The sequence below is a fragment of the Nomascus leucogenys genome, chromosome 4 (genome assembly GCF_006542625.1).
Source record: "Nomascus leucogenys isolate Asia chromosome 4, Asia_NLE_v1, whole genome shotgun sequence".
NCBI lineage: Eukaryota > Metazoa > Chordata > Mammalia > Primates > Hylobatidae > Nomascus > Nomascus leucogenys.
This window is the reverse complement of record NC_044384.1, coordinates 82,413,793-82,429,221: the sequence shown is the minus strand read 5'-3', so window position 1 is coordinate 82,429,221 and position 15,429 is coordinate 82,413,793. Positions and strand designations below refer to the sequence as shown.

The window sequence follows — 15,429 nt, the reverse complement described above, 5'->3', positions numbered from 1 at the left end:
GATGTGAGGAGCGCCTCTGCCCGGCCGCCCTGTCTGGGAGGTCTACTACGGAGGCCAGACGCAATGTGCGGGATGGACGTGGTGGCTCATGCCTGTAGTCCCAGCACTCTGGGAGGCCGAGGCGGGTTGATCACTTGAGGCTGGGAGTTCGAGATCAGCCTGGCCAACATGGCGAAACATATGAAAAACACAACAGACAAACCAACCAACCAACCCAGCGACAACGAAACAGGTCTACCCTGGAGTCATACTCTAATTTTTTCTATTTTCCTCCCTTTCCGATCCTTTATCCCACTTTCTTTTTCTTCCTCTTCGTTCTTCTTTGTCAAATAGAGGATTGAGTTATTATCATTGATCCATACAAAGTCCCTCTCTCATTTATTTTCTTTAATTCCCACCCCCTGCTTCTATTCCCCGTCTTCCCATGTGCAACCTTCCTAATATGTTTGATATGCATCTTTTTGTTTGTATGTATTTTTAGAAAATGTTTATTGTTTTGTGTGCAAAAAAAAAAATTAAAAAAAAAAAAAGGCCGGGCATGGTGGCTAACGCCTGTAATCCCAGCACTTTGGGAGGCCGAGGTCAGCAGATCACGAGGTCAGGAGTTCGAGACCAGCCTGACCAACATGGTGAAACCCCGTTTCTTTTTTTTTTTTTTTTTTTGAGACAGAGTCTTGCTCGTCGCCCAGGCTGGAGTGCAGTGGCATGATCTCTGCTCACTGCAAGCTCCGCCTCCCGGCTTCACACGATTCTCCTGCCTCAGCCTCCCAAATAGCTGGGACTACAGGCGTCCGCCACCACGCCCGGCTAATTTTTTGTATTTTTAGTAGAGACGGGGTTTCACCGTGTTAGCCAGGATGGTCTCGATCTCCTGACCTTGTGATCTGCCCACCTCAGCCTCCCAAAGTGCTGGGATTACAGGTGTGAGCCACTGTGCCCGGCCTCCACCCTGTTTCTACCAAAAAAAAAAAAAATACAGGCCGGGAACAGTGGCTCATGTCTGTAATCCCAGCACTTTGGGAGGCCGAGGTGGGCGGATCACGAAGTGAGGAGATCGAGACCATCCTGGCTAACAGGATGAAACCCCGTCTCTACTAAAAATACAAAAAAATAGCTGGGCGCGTGGTGGCGGGCGCCTGTAGTCCTAGCTATTCGGAAGGCTGAGGCAGGAGAATGGTGTGAACCCAGGAGGCGGAGACTGCAGTGAGCCGAGATCACGCCACTGCACTCCAGCCTGGGCAACAGAGCAAGACTCCATCTCAAAAAAAAAAAAATACAAAACAATAGGCCAGGCACAGTGGCTCACGATTGTAATCCCAGCACCTTGGGAGGCCGAGGCAGGCAGATCACAAGGTCAGGAGTTCGAGACCAGCCTGGCCAACACGGTGAAACCCCGTCTCTACTAAAAATACAAAAATTAGCCAAGTGTAGGCCGGGCTCGGTGGCTCACGCCTGTAATCCCAGCACTTTGGGAGGCCAAGGCGGGAGGATCACAAGGTCAGGAGATCAAGACCATCCTGGCTAATACGGTGAAACCCCGTTTCTACTAAAAATACAAAAAATCAGCCAGGCGTGGTGGCGGGTGCCTGTAGTCCCAGCTACTCAGGAGGCTGAGGCAGGAGAATGGCATGAACCTGGGAGGCGGAGCTTGCAGTGAGCTGAGATCTCGCCACTGCACTCCAGCCTGGACGACAGAGTGAGACTCCATCTCAAAAAAAAAAAAAAAAAATAGCCAAGTGGTAGCGTGCTAATCCAGCTACTCAGGACTGAGGCAGGAGACTCTTGAACCTGGAGCAGAGGTGGTGAGCTGAGATCACACCTCTGCACTCCACCTGGTGACAGAGTGAGACTCCAAAAAAAAAAAAAAAATTAGCCAAGTGTGGTAGCGGGTGCCTATAATCCCAGCTACTCAGGAGGCTGAGGCAGGAGACTCTCTTGAACCTGGGAGGCAGAGGTTGCGGTGAGCTGAGATCACACCTCTGCACTCCAGCCTGGGCGACAGAGTGAGACTCTGTCTCAAAATAAATAAATAAATAAATAAATAGCCAGGTGTGGTGATATGTGCCTTTGTATTCCCAGCTACTCAGGAGGCTGAGGCAAGAGAATCACTTGAACCTGGGAGGCAGAGGTTGCAGTGAGCCAAGATGGCACCACTGCACTCCAGCCTGGGCAAACTCAGTGTAAGACTCCCTCTAAAAAAAAAAGTTTAGACCAGGCGTGGTGGCTCACTCCTGTAATCTCAGCATTTTGGGAGGCCCAGGTGGGCGGATCACTTGAGGCCAGGAGTTTGAGAGCAGCCTGGACAACAGACCACTGTCTCTACAAAAAACACATAAATTAGTTGGGCATGGTGGTGCGTGCCTGCAGTCGTAGCTACTCTACTCAGGAGGCTGAGATGGGAGGATCACTTGAGCCCAGGAGGTCAAGGCTACAGTGAGCCGTGATTGCACCACTGCACTCCAGCCTGGGTGACAGAGCAAGAGTCTGTCTTTAAAAATTAAAAAAATAAAAAACGAAAAATAAGGCCGGTCGCAGTGGCTCACGCCTGTAATCCCAGCACTTTGGAGGTTGAGGTGGGCAGATCACCTGAGGTCGGGAGTTCCAGACCAGCCTGACAAACATGGAGAAACCCCATCTCTAGTAAAAATACAAAATTAGCTGGGCGTGGTGGCACATGCTTGTAATCCCAGCTACTCAGGAGTCTGAGGCAGGAGAATAGCTTGAACCCGAGAGGCGGAGGTTGCGGTGAGCTGAATTGCACCACTGCACTCTAGCCTGGGCAACAAGGGCAAGACTCCGTCTCCAAAAAATAATAATAATAAATAAATAAAAATAACAAAATAAATAAATAGTATTAAAATAAAAGTAGGGTGTAAAATGAGGCAAGACACAGGCAACTACTGTTTTTATATGTCTTTTAACACTAGTTGACAATTTAAGGTATATTAGTTTCATGAAAATAAAACATGAATTTTAAATTTTTATTTCATTTTATTTATTTATTTATTATTTTTTCAGATAGGGTCTCCCTCTCTCACCCAGCCTAGAGTGCAGTGGTGTGATCACGGCTCACTGCAGCCTCAACCTTCCCAGGCTCAAGCCATCCTCCTGCCTTAGTCTTCCAAGTAGCTGAGACTCTAGGTGCGTGCCACCACACCGGGATAATTTTTGTACTTTTGTAGAGACAAGGTTCGCCATGTTGTCCAGGTTGGTCTTGAACTCCTGGCCTCCAGTGATCTTCCAGCCTTGGCCTCCCAAAGTGCTAGAATTACAGGAATGAGGCCCTGGGCCCTGCCCCTGTACTAGTTTCTTATTGCCCCTATAATCGTTTCTTATTGCTGTTGTAACAAATTACCCACAAACTCAGTAGCCAAAAACAAAACAAATGTATCATCTTAAGGTTCTGGAGACCAGAGGTCCAAAATGAGTCTCAATGGGCTAAAATCAAGGTGTAATGACAGGGCTGCATTGCTTTCTGGAGGCTGCATGGGATAATCTATTGCCTTGCTTTTTCCAACTTCTAGCTGTTGCCCACAACTGCCTGGCTGATGACTCTCTTCCATCTGCAGAGCAAGCCCTGGCTGCTCAAATCTTCCTCAGGCTGCATCACTCAGACTATCCTGCCTCCCTCTACCCCTTATAAAGACATTTGTGATTATTCTGAGCCCACCCAGAAAATCCAGGATAAATCTCGCCATCTCAAAATCCTTAATTTAATAATATCTGCAAAGTACCTTTTGCTATGTAAGGTAACACATTCAGAGGTTCTCACTGACCATCTTTGGGGCCTGCTTACTATCCTCTTTTTTTTTTTTTTTTGAGACGGAGTCTCGCTCTGTCGCCCAGGCTGGAGTGCAGTGGCTCGATCTAAGCTCACTGCAAGCTCCGCCTCCCGGGTTCACGCCATTCTCCTGCCTCAGCCTCCCGAGTAGCTGGGATTACAGGCGCCCGCCACCACGCCCGGCTAATTTTTTGTATTTTTAGTAGAAATGGGGTTTCACCGAGTTAGCCAGGATGGTCTTGATCTCCTGACGTCGTGATCCACCCGCCTCGGCCTCCCAAAGTGCTGGTATTACAGGCGTAAGCCACCGCGCCCGGCCTCTTTTTTTTTTTTTTGAGACAGAGTCTCGCTCTGTCACCCATGCTGGAGTGTAGTGTCATGATCTCAGACCACTGCAACCTCTGCCTCCCAGGTTCAAGCGATTCTCATGCCTCAGCCTCCCAAGTAGTTGGGACTACAGGCATGCACCATCATGCTCGGCTACTTTTTGTATTTTCAGTAGAGACGGGGTTTGCCACGTTGCCCAGGCTGGTCTCGAACTCCTGGCCTCAAGTAATCCACCGGCTTCGGCCTCCCGAAGTGTTGGGATTACAGGTGTGAGCCACCACGCCCGACCCCCTGCCTACTACTCGCTTGATGTGGCACCTCTCTGAAGGCTCTGGGTTTACTTATGAGAACTTGTAGAAATTTCTTTTGTTTATTAATACCAGTGTCATAAAATCATAGATTATCAGAAGCTTTGCTGGTTGACGTTTTATCAGTGAGAATGTAACGCCCCACTCCTGCCTGGAGGATCTCAGCCATGCAAGACGCTTTGATGCAAAGACACCGCCTCTATTTCCAACCCAGGTTAAGGGGTTTCCAACAGAACGATCCACGTTTATATTAATAGAGCTTCCAAGAAAGCAAGACCTTAAGTCCCTTCTCAGCCAGGGCCTCATATTAATCCCTTTCATTCTGGCGGGTTTGCTTTGATTGATTAAAAAAAAATCGCTCCATTTCAATTTTACCTACACTCTCCTCCTCCTCCTTCGCCCCAGTCCTCTAACGATCATGCCTCTGCCTTCGAGGAAAGGCCCTGTGGTTTCTTGTCGGACTTCCGGGTGGGATGCCTTGCCGCGTTGCTGGTCGGCCTGAAAGTAACTCTAAGTAGTGCGTGGGTCGGGGGACATCGGAGCTGAGGCGTCAGCACCTTTCTGCCACCGCGGGATCCCGGGTTTGAGGATCAGGAGCCTCTGAAATGCCTTTCTCAGGGCATTTTTCTCTCTCAGTGAAGGGCCAGATGGTTGCTGGTGGACAGTACAAATGCAAGGTGCGAGTCGTGCCTCGCCCCTAAGTCCTCAGTTCTCACAAACTCCGGAGAGTGAGTCTCACCATTTCCCCGTTTAAATGGGGAGGAAACAAGAGCCTAAGTACCAAGCCTCAGGCCGTTAAGTCAGGAACTGGAGAGCAGGGAGCCCAACCTCCTTTTTTGGACTCCAAAACCTGTGCTTTGACACCGCGCCGCGGCTTCTCCCAAGAAAGGTCCCGGAGAGGGGCGCCGCCACCTGTAGCACTGTCCCGCCGCCCCCTGGAGAGCCCAAAAACCCCTAGGATGGGAGACTAACGCCACAATCGGGGAAAAGGAGGCCACGCGGGCATTGAAATCACGACTGGCGTGTAGACCAATCCCAGGATCCTAAAAAAGCGATGGGGGCGGGTTTATGCAAAACAATCTGAGCAGAGAGCAGGCGGGAGAAGAAGTAGAGGATCCTTAAATAGGTCTGTTTCCAAACTATACCACTACTATAAAGAAAGGATAATGAAAACTGTGTTTCGGAATTATAATGTATTGGAAGATAATTTAACATTTAATGCCTAGACAGTTACCATAACCGAATAGAAGATGGGAAGGATAAGGCTGTCAAGGCGGAAACAGCATAAAATACCACTCATTTGGCCTTTTGGTTAATATCAAGCATGGAGTTTTTTTTTTTTTATGGCTTTGATGTATAACACGTTGTTCATCTGTAGTAGAAAAAAAAGATTAGTCTCTTATTGTGTGTATATGTGGAAGAAGTAGATATAAGAAACTCCATTTGGATCTGTATTTGAGTTGCAGTTGATCTGTGACTCTGCATTGTCCTCGCAAAAGATATGTGTTGTGGTGACTTAAGGTTAAAAGGGTTTTGGGTGGTGCAGAATGTGCTTTGTTTAAAGATAAAGGAGAAAACCGCCTTTAAGAATAAGGGGGGGCTTGCTGAAGCAATACTGCTAGAAGGTTTATGGAGATGTTCGCATATACATTTCAAAGTACAGCACCGGTGATGGTAAAGATAATTATGAATAAATACTAAGGGAACTCAGAGGCTGGGGCTGGTGTGGGTCCTCTGTAAGCACAGCACCGGTCCCCTGGGCCACGCTTTTCCTTCTCTACACTTTGTCTCTGTGTCTTATTCCTTTTCTCAAGTCTTTCGTCCCACCTAACGAGAAGCACCCACAAGTGTGGAGGGGCAGGCCACCCCTACATTATCCGGGAACGCGTTATCCGATGAACGCCGTATTAAATGGGTTTTTGGAAATAGGAGATGGAATAGGAGCTTGCTCCGTCCACTCCACGCATCGACCTGGTATTGCAGTACTTCTAAGGACGGTGCACACTCTTCCCTTTGGGGGAATAAACAAAGTTTTTATAAAAGTAGATCTTGGGGAACGTTTGGGTGCTTTTCGGAGTTCAGTTAAGGTTGTTGAGCTTGTCTTGTGTCATCTGGAGGCTGTTAAGCCTGTTTTTTAAGATGTGTTGAGATAGAGTTTCTTCCGTCACCAAACGTGGAGTGCTGTATTGTTACGTAGTATACAGCAGCTCTCCTACTTCAGCTTCCAGCGTTTTGTATTTTTTAGTAGAGACGGGGTTTCACAACTTATTAATAAGCAGGATTGTCTCGATCTTCTGAGCTTGTGATCCGACCGCCTCCGCTTTCCACACTGATGGGATTACAAGCGTGAGCCCCCGCTCCCGGCCTGGTTTTGGGTTTGATGTGTTAAACCTAGGTCGCGCGACGCTCGGGGTTTCACGTGAAATCCTTGAACTTCGGGAGGTTGGGGCGGGCGGATTGGGTAATTCCAGCCTGACTAACATGGTGTGAAAAATCCCTTCTTCACTAAAAAACCAAAAGAAAAGTGAATCAGGCCTGGTGGCGGGCGCGCTCTAGCCTGAGAGGGCAGGGTTCTATCTCAAAAAATAATCTTCGCGTTAAAGGGGTTTACTTGTAAACTGGTAATTTGTTGCTTTTCTGTGTTAATCTCTAGGTAAAGTAGCGACTTCTCTCTCCTATTTACGCATGCGCTATTACTGTATTTCTACTGAGCGATGAGTTTCTCTGCATTTCTCATGTAGCATAGCACAGAGTACTTTGTTTTTTAGTTTTTGAGACGGAGTCTCTGACGCCCAGGCTGGAGTGCGGTGGCGCAATCTCGGCTCACTGCAAGCTCTTCCTCCCGGGTTCACGCCATTCTCCTGCCTCAGCCTCCCGAGTAGGTGGGACTACAGGCGCCCGCCACCACGCCCGGCTAGTTTTGTTTTTGTATTTTTAGTAGAGACGGGGTTTCACCGTGTTAGCCAAGATGGTCTCGATCTTCTGACCTCGTGAATATAAGTCACAAAAGAAAGAAAGATGGGAAAAAGAAACCGACGATGGCCGGGCGCGGTGGCTCACGCCTGTAATCCCAGCACTTTGGGAGGCTCGAGGCGGGCGAATCACGAGGTCAGGAGATCGAGACCATCCTGGCTAACACGGTGAAACCCCGTCTCTACTAAAAATACAAAAAATTAGCCGGGTGAAGTAGCGGGCGCCTGTAGTCCCAGCTACGCGGGAGGCTGAGGCAGGAGAATGGCGTGAACCCCGGGGGGCGGAGCCTGCAGTGAGCCGAGATCGCGCCACTGCACTCAAGCCTGGGTGAAAGAGCGAGACTCCTTCTCAAAAAAAAAAAAAAAAAAAAAAAAAAGAAACCGACGATTTTTTTTTCTTTTGAGAGAGCTTCGCCGTTGTCGCCCGCCTCGGCCTCCCAAAGTGCTGGGATTACAGGCGTGAGCCACCGCGCCCGTCTGTCCGCCTCTTAAAGAGTAAACGAGGCCGGGCGCGGTGGCTTAGTAATACCAGCTGTAATCCCAGCTACTTGGGAGGCTGAGGCAGAAGAATCGCTTGAACCCCGGAGGCAGAGGTTGAGGTGAGAGGAGATCGCGCCTGGGCAACAACGGCGAAGCTTTCTCAAAAGAAAAAAAAATCGTCGGTTTCCTTTTCCCATTTTTCTTTCTTTTGTGACTTATATTCCAGAACGAAGCCCCACACATCATTAATGATTTGAATCGTTTCTAAAGCGTTTCTTAAATCGTTTCTTAAATTGTTTGTTGTTTCTTGTCTAACAGTCCAGCACACATATTACATAATGGAGCCGGGAGACAGACTACGGCTGGCTTGACCCGGCCACGCAGTCCAGGAAAGGTGCTTTTCACCCCAAGTGCAAAATGATCAATGTATTCTTCCGATCTACATAAACAAGCACCTCCTGGTTTCATTTTCGTAAAGCAAAACAAGCAGGGAAGCTTTACTCTTTAGGCTCTTTAAACTTCCAGCAACTACACTGCGCTGCATCGCGACGCCCGCTGGTGACGCACACGCTGCGCCGGAAGTGCGAACTGTCGGCCTCCAGGCTTTGTCATGGCGGCTGCTGCTGCGCGCTGGAGCCATGTGTGGGTCGGCACCGAGACTGGGATCCTGAAAGGTGGGTGGCAGGCTCGGGCGTCGGGAAGTGCAGGGGTGCACTTGCGCCCCTGGCGTGACTGACGCCCTCGTCTCTCAGGGGTAAATCTTGAGCGAAAACAGGCGGCGAACTTTACGGCCGGAGGACAGCCGCGGCGCCAGGAGGCAGTGAGCGCCCTGTGTTGGGGCATGGGCGGCGAGACCCAGGTGAGTGGCCGCTGGTCAGGCCGGAGCTGGGGGCCTGGGGCGCAGCAGCCTCGCTCTCCTCGCCATCTTGCCCTTCTTTGCCGCAGATCCTGGTGGGCTGCGCGGACAGGACGGTGAAGCACTTCAGCACCGAGGATGGCATATTCCAGGGTCAGAGACACTGCCCGGGCGGGGAGGGCATGTTCCGTGGCCTCGCCCAGGCCGACGGGTAAGACCAATCCCCTCGCTAAACTCAGGGCCGAAGGGAGAGCGTTGATGCTCCCTGAGGATACTGGAATGATGGCGACAGACAAACTCTTAATGACACGGCTTTGAATGGGTCACAGGAACCTGGGTTTCTGTCTTAGGTAGTTCATACCTGTAACACATATTTATTGAACATCTACTGAATTCCAGGCACTGGGCGAAGTACAGGGGCTGCCGGTAAAATTTCTGCCTTCAAAAAGTTCTCATCCTCTAAGGTTTTTCACCTGACTCCATTATAACTCTCTAAGTAACCATGGGCAAGTCATTTAATAGTTTTGTGTGTGTGTGTGTGTGTGTGTGTGTGTGTTTTGGAGACGGAGTTTTCGCTCTTGTTGCCCAGGCTGGAGTGCAGTGACGCGATCTCGGCTCACTGCAACCTCCGCCTCCCGGGTTCAAGCGATACTCCTGCCTCAGCCTCCCGAGTACCTGGGATTACAGGCGCCTGCCACCACGCGCGGCTATTTTTGTAACTTTAGTAGAGACGGGGTTTCACCCTATTGGCTAGGCTGGTCTCGAACTCCTGACCTCAGGTGATCCACCTGCCTCGGACTCCCAAAGTGCTGGGATTACAGGCGTGAGCCACTGTGCCTGCTAGTCATTTAATAGTTTTAAGCAAGGCTGGGTGTGGTGGCTCATGCCTGTCATCCCAGCACTTTGGAAGGCCGAGATAGGCGGATCACTTGAGGTCAGGAGTTCAAGACCAGCCTGGCCAGCATGGTGAAACCCTTCTCTACTAAAAAAATACAAAACTTAGCCGGGTGTGGTGGCTCATGCCTGTAATCCCAGCTACTTGGGAGGCTGAGGCTGGAGAATCGCTTGAATCCATCCCGCAGAGGTTGCAGTGAGCAGAGATCGCACCAGTGCACTCCAGGCTGGGAAACAGAGCAAGACTCCATCTCACACACACACACACACAAAAAGTTTTAAGCATTAATTCATTATTAATTCATTTATATTTTTTGAGACAGAGCCTTGCTATGTCACCTAGGCTTGAGTGCAGTGGTGCATTCATGGCTCACTACAGCCTCAACCCCCCGGGGTCAAACGATCCTCCCACCTCAACCTCCTGAGTACCTGGGACCACAGGCAGGTGCCACCCTGCCCAGCTAAATTTTTAAGTTTTTTATAGAGATGGGGTCTCACTGTGTGCCCAGGCCAGTCTCAAACTCCTGGGCTCAACTTGAGCTCAACCACCAACAAGGTGATGTAGCTCTGAAAGCAAAGATAATGAAGGTGCTAAGTGGTTGGATTACTGGCCCTGCTTTCTTCCAAAGATGATGAAAGAGGGCTGTGAATGTGAAGCAGGCTGCATAGGTTTGGTGGTGGTAATTCTGACAGGTGAGGTCTGGAAAGCCTCTGGCGGGGATTGGATGTTTGAACTGGGTCTTGAGGGATGGGTAGAATTTTGACTGGTGGAGAAGGGGATAAGGGTATTCTAGAAAGAGGGTACTGCCTGGGAGAGGCCAAGGACTGGGGGCATGCTACAGGGTACATAAATAGGATAAATAGCATTTGATTTGGAAGTTGATAACAAGGAAGCATTTTTTTTTTTTTTTTTTTTAACGGAGTCTCACTCTGTTGCCCAGGCTGGAGTGCAGTGGCACAGTCTTGGCTCACTACAACCTCCGCCTCCCAGGCTCAAACGATTCTCTTGCCTCAGCCTCCTGAGTAGCTGGGATTACAGGCATCCGCCACCACGCCCGGCTAAGTTTTTTTTGTATTTTTATTAGAGACAGGGTTTCACCATGTTGGCCAGGCTGGTCTGGAACTCCTGACCTCAGGCAATCTGCCCACCTCAGCCTCCCAAAATGCTGGGATTACGGGCGTAAGCCACTGCACCTGGCCAAGGAAGCATTTCAATACAAGATGGACACTATATTAGGTTGGGATTAAATGTAAAGGGCTTTAAGTGCTAGGTTGAGAGATGTGCACTTTCATTGGTGTTGGTGAGTTATTCATTTATTGTTTTTGTTTTTCTGAGAGACGGAGTCTTGCTCTGTCACTGAGGCTGAAGTGCAGTGGCATGATCTCGGCTCACTGCAACCTCCACCTCCCTTGTTCATGCGATTCTTCTGCCTCAGCTTCCCAAGCAGCTAGGACTACAGGCATGTACCACCACACCCAGCTAATTTTTGTATTTTTTAGTAGAGACAAGATTTCACTATATGTTGGCCAGGCTGGTCTGGAACTCCTGACGTCAGGTGATCTGCCTGCCTCGGCCTCCCAAAGTGCTGGGATTACAGGCGTGAGCCACTGTGCCTGGTCAAGTTACCAGTGTTTGAATAGGAAGTACCATAGTCAGCACTGGGAGCCTGTAGGAGTATGGAGGATGCATTGGAGACAGCAACTGGGAGACTTTTGCCACAGGTCAGGCAAGTCGATACAGACCTTGAACCCAGCTGGGGAGGGTTGGCAGGTGTGAGAAAGAACATAGGTGCAGGCTGTGCAAATCCTGGGGAGAGACTTGCTTGGACTTCTTGGGAGGGATATTTTAAGCAAGAGACTGACATTTAGTGCCTGAAACCCAGAGCAAGGAACACAAGAAGTTGGTGTTTGACTTTGACCAAACCCTAAATTCAGACCAGCCCTAGTAAGCAACTCAAGATTCAGATAGACCAGTATGGCCAGGTGCTAGACATAGCTGCAAATAGCAAAAGCACTCTGGAATATTACAGAGTTGATTTCCAGCTGTGATTGTAACATAGCTGAGTGGCAAATTAGTTTCTCAGCGCTTGTTTCCTCACTTGGTAAACCCTCACCCTGTTGAGTAAGTTGAATTAACAGATTAGGAAGCTGGAAGCTGTCAAGCCCTGCCTAGAGCCCAGTGACCTGGAGGATTCCTTCTAAACTGAACTATTAGTAGGGAATCTGGTTGATTTGAGTTTGGGGCCTAGAGAATACTTTCTTTTTTTTTTTTTTTTTAGACAGAGTCTTGCTCTGTCGCCCAGGCTGGAGTGCAGTGGCGCAATCTCGGCTCACTGCAAGCTCCACCTCGCGGGTTCACGCCATTCTCCTGCCTCAGCCTCCAGAGTAGCTGGGACTGCAAGCGCCTGCCACCACGCCCGGCTAATTTTTTTTTTTTTTTGGATTTTTAGTAGATACGGGGTTTCACTGTGTTAGCCAGGATGGTCTCGATCTCCTGACCTCGTGATCTGCCTGCCTCGGCCTCCCAAAGTGCTAGGATTACAGGCGTGAGCCACCGCGCCCGGCCGAGAATACTTTCATACTTTTTTTTTTCTTTAAATATTAGTCAACTGTAGTAGTGAGGAGGAGAGAACGATTAGAACAAGGAGTTTAAGCACTTAAAAAATCCCAACTCTATCCTTTCTCTGCAGCACCCTCATCACATGTGTGGATTCTGGGATTCTCAGAGTCTGGCATGACAAGGACAAGGACACATCCTCTGACCCAGTGAGGCTCCCCTGCCCTGATGGTTGGGGGAGGGGGGCTGGGGTAGGTGCCTAATGATCACGTTGGGGAAGGGAGGATTAAGGACTTTGGAACAGACTCTTATCTCCCGTTCTTTATAGCTCCTGGAACTGAGAGTGGGCCCTGGGGTGTGTAGGATGCGCCAAGACCCAGCACACCACCATGTGGTTGCCACAGGTGGGAAGGAGAATGCTTTGAAGATATGGGACCTGCAGGGCTCTGAGGAACCTGTGTTCAGGGCCAAGAACGTGAGTGACAAGAGTGTGAAGGAGCTGTTCCTGAAGTCGAGGGAGGCTGAGGCCACTGACTATGCATCAGAGACTAGATGGACTTTAGGGGGCGAAGGAGGGCTGAAAAGAGGGGCACATTGAGCCCCCCACAGCCCTGTCCTCCATCTGCCCACCCCACCAGGTGCGGAATGACTGGCTGGACCTGCGGGTTCCCATCTGGGACCAGGACATACAGTTTCTCCCAGGATCACAGAAGCTTGTCACCTGCACAGGGTACCACCAGGTAAGTTGTCACCTCACCCCTACCTTCTGGGATAAAGCAGCCTCCTGGAGAAATGGCCCCCACGGTTTGGCACAACTGCCCTTCTCACCATTCTGAGCTCAGAGGAGCAAGCGCTTCCCCATCTGTTCCAACCCTGTCCCTGAGCCCATGACCTTCCTCTACTGTATTCTAGGGTGGAGTTTCCTGAACTATGCCTGTTTTCCTCCCACCTAGAAGATTGGAGAGTGGATTTCCTTCACTGTGGGAATTATAGGGTGCAGGTGTCAGAGGACATTGGGCTAGGTGTTAAGAGAACTGGGTTCTGGTCCTGATGCAGCCTCTCTGATTTGCTTTGGGACCCAGGCCTGAGCCTCCCATCTCTGGCCTCAGCTCCTCAGCTTTACATGAAGGGCCCAAATGGGGAATCTTTATGGCTTGTCTCATTTGAGGTCTTGAGACACGGCGGGGCTGGGTCACTGTATTTGTCCTGTTTCCTTTGCTTCTGCACATCGAAGTCTGATCTTGGTCATACGCCTCTGCTCAAAACACATATGAGGGCATCCTCTTTCCTCCTTCATTCAGGCTAACCTCTGCTTGAAATTTAGCACCCACTGACTACTAGACCAACTTGCTTTTCCGTCCCTCCATTTCCCCTAGATGGGAGTATGGGGGGGATGGAATGCTCACACACTTCCAACCTAGGGGACCTCTCCCCTCAGCTCTGTCCATTTATGCTGCTAAGCAGCTCTCTTGACACCCTGATGCTCAGAGAAGAGGCATACATTTAAGATGAGAAAGTTTCTGAGAGTGGATCGTAAATAAGAAAGCAGTGTGCAGGGAGCGAGTGAGGATGCAGAGATGCCAGAGGGTAGGTGCAGGGTGAGGATACTTTTATGATGCTTCAGCCTCCCTCTAGGTCCGTGTCTATGATCCAGCATCCCCGCAGCGCCGGCCAGTCCTAGAGACCACCTATGGAGAGTACCCACTGACAGCCATGACCCTCACTCCGGGAGGCAAGTGAGTGTTTAGAGGGGAAGGGATGGGAGGGTGGGGCTTGGGAAGGGGTCCAGGAGGTTACTGCTGACCCCGCTTGCCTCTGGTCTCATCCTCAGCTCAGTCATTGTGGGAAACACTCATGGGCAGCTGGCAGAAATTGACCTTCGGCAAGGTGAGTGGACTAGGGTACGTTGGGGGAAAGGAAGGAGCAGGGAGAAGGGTCAGGATTCCCTCTAAGGCGGTGCAGTGGGGCCAGTGAGGCCTCATTCAGGTGCCAGATTGCCTGGGTTCAAATCCTGGTTTCCCAAAAGCTGTATGACCTTAAACTAATTATTTCAACTATCTGTGCCTTAGTTTCCTCACCTGCGAAATAGAAATATTAGTAGAAGCTCCAGTCTCAGGGTTTTGTTGCAGATTAAATGTTGAAATGGAAAGTGATTGGAACAGGAAACAATGAATGGTTGGTTATTGGCCAGCCAGTTATCACGATGCTTCCCCGCTTCTCTAGGGCGTCTACTGGGCTGTCTGAAGGGGCTGGCAGGCAGTGTGCGTGGGTTGCAGTGCCACCCTTCAAAGCCTCTACTAGCCTCCTGTGGCTTGGACAGAGTCTTGAGGATACACAGGATCCAGAATCCACGGGGTCTGGAGCATAAGGTAAGTCGTCTCTCCCACCCCCAACTCATGGTCTTGTGGAGGCCCCGCCTCCTGTGCCCCCCTGTTCATGTTTCTGTCTCAGCATGCCTGGCTCCTTAAGGCCCCTCATCTTTTGCAGGTTTATCTCAAGTCTCAATTGAACTGCCTCCTCTTGTCAGGCAGGGACAACTGGGAGGTGAGCAGTTGGGTCTGGGAATGTGGGAGCCAAGGGCATAGATGTGAGGACCTCCCTATGGAGAGGAAAAGGAGGCAGCTGGAATGCAGACCTGGGACTATCTGTTTACCTGCCTGGTCACTTAATTTCTCTGAGAGGCATTAACAGTTAAAATCCTGAGAGGGTTATTTCCAACAGCAGGGATGGGGTTGCTTTCTAGGAGCAGGGAATAAAGGTGGTGGTACCCAGAGGGATTCTTTCTCAGCCAGGGTCTCCTTGCCTGTGGGTTTGTCCCTGTGCCTCCGACTACTTTTCTTTTTTCTTTTTTTTTTTTTTAACTTCTTTTTGTAGAGATAGGGTCTCCTTATGTTGCCCAGTCTGGTCACTGAGTCCTGGGCTCAAGCAATCCTCCTGCCTTGGTCTCCCAAAGTGCTGAGATTACAGGTGGGAGCTACCGTGCCCGGCCCCCCTGACTCCTAAGCTTTCTTCCCACTCACCAGGATGAGCCCCAAGAGCCTCAAGAACCCAACAAGGTGTCCCTAGAAGACACAGAGACAGATGAACTTTGGGCATCCTTGGAGGCAGCTGCCAAGCGGAAGCTCTCGGATTTGGAGCAGACCCAAGGATCTCTCCAAACGAGACGGAGAAAGAAGAAGCGGCCTGGGTCCACCAACCCCTGACGCCCCTGTGCCCACTTTGTAAATAAACTACTGAACACCCACCGTGACCCT

General features: G+C 50.2%; 1 protein-coding gene and 1 pseudogene across 3 annotated transcripts; both read left to right on the top strand.

Moving 5' to 3' along the window:
* Window positions 1-6,280: 6,280 nt before the first annotated feature.
* On the top strand, window positions 6,281-6,424 carry LOC115835015 (annotated as a pseudogene).
* A 1,497-nt stretch (window positions 6,425-7,921) lies between these two features.
* Window positions 7,922-15,425, top strand: WDR74 (WD repeat domain 74). Of its 3 annotated transcripts, none has more exons than XM_030810996.1 (11): window positions 7,922-8,542; window positions 8,621-8,727; window positions 8,814-8,935; window positions 12,309-12,384; window positions 12,504-12,650; window positions 12,814-12,915; window positions 13,811-13,911; window positions 14,007-14,062; window positions 14,399-14,544; window positions 14,703-14,719; window positions 15,199-15,421. In XM_030810996.1, the coding sequence occupies exons 1-11, from the start codon at window positions 8,479-8,481 to the stop codon at window positions 15,239-15,241; spliced, it is 981 nt and encodes a 326-aa protein (XP_030666856.1). In that variant the 5' UTR covers window positions 7,922-8,478; the 3' UTR covers window positions 15,242-15,421. The 3 variants fall into 3 exon arrangements, with proteins under 3 accessions (XP_030666856.1, XP_012367978.1, XP_012367972.1); XM_012512518.2 differs by having other exon boundaries at window positions 7,926-8,542; window positions 14,663-14,719; XM_012512524.2 differs by lacking the exon at window positions 14,703-14,719 and having other exon boundaries at window positions 7,924-8,542; window positions 15,199-15,425.
* The last annotated feature ends 4 nt before the right edge of the window (window positions 15,426-15,429 follow it).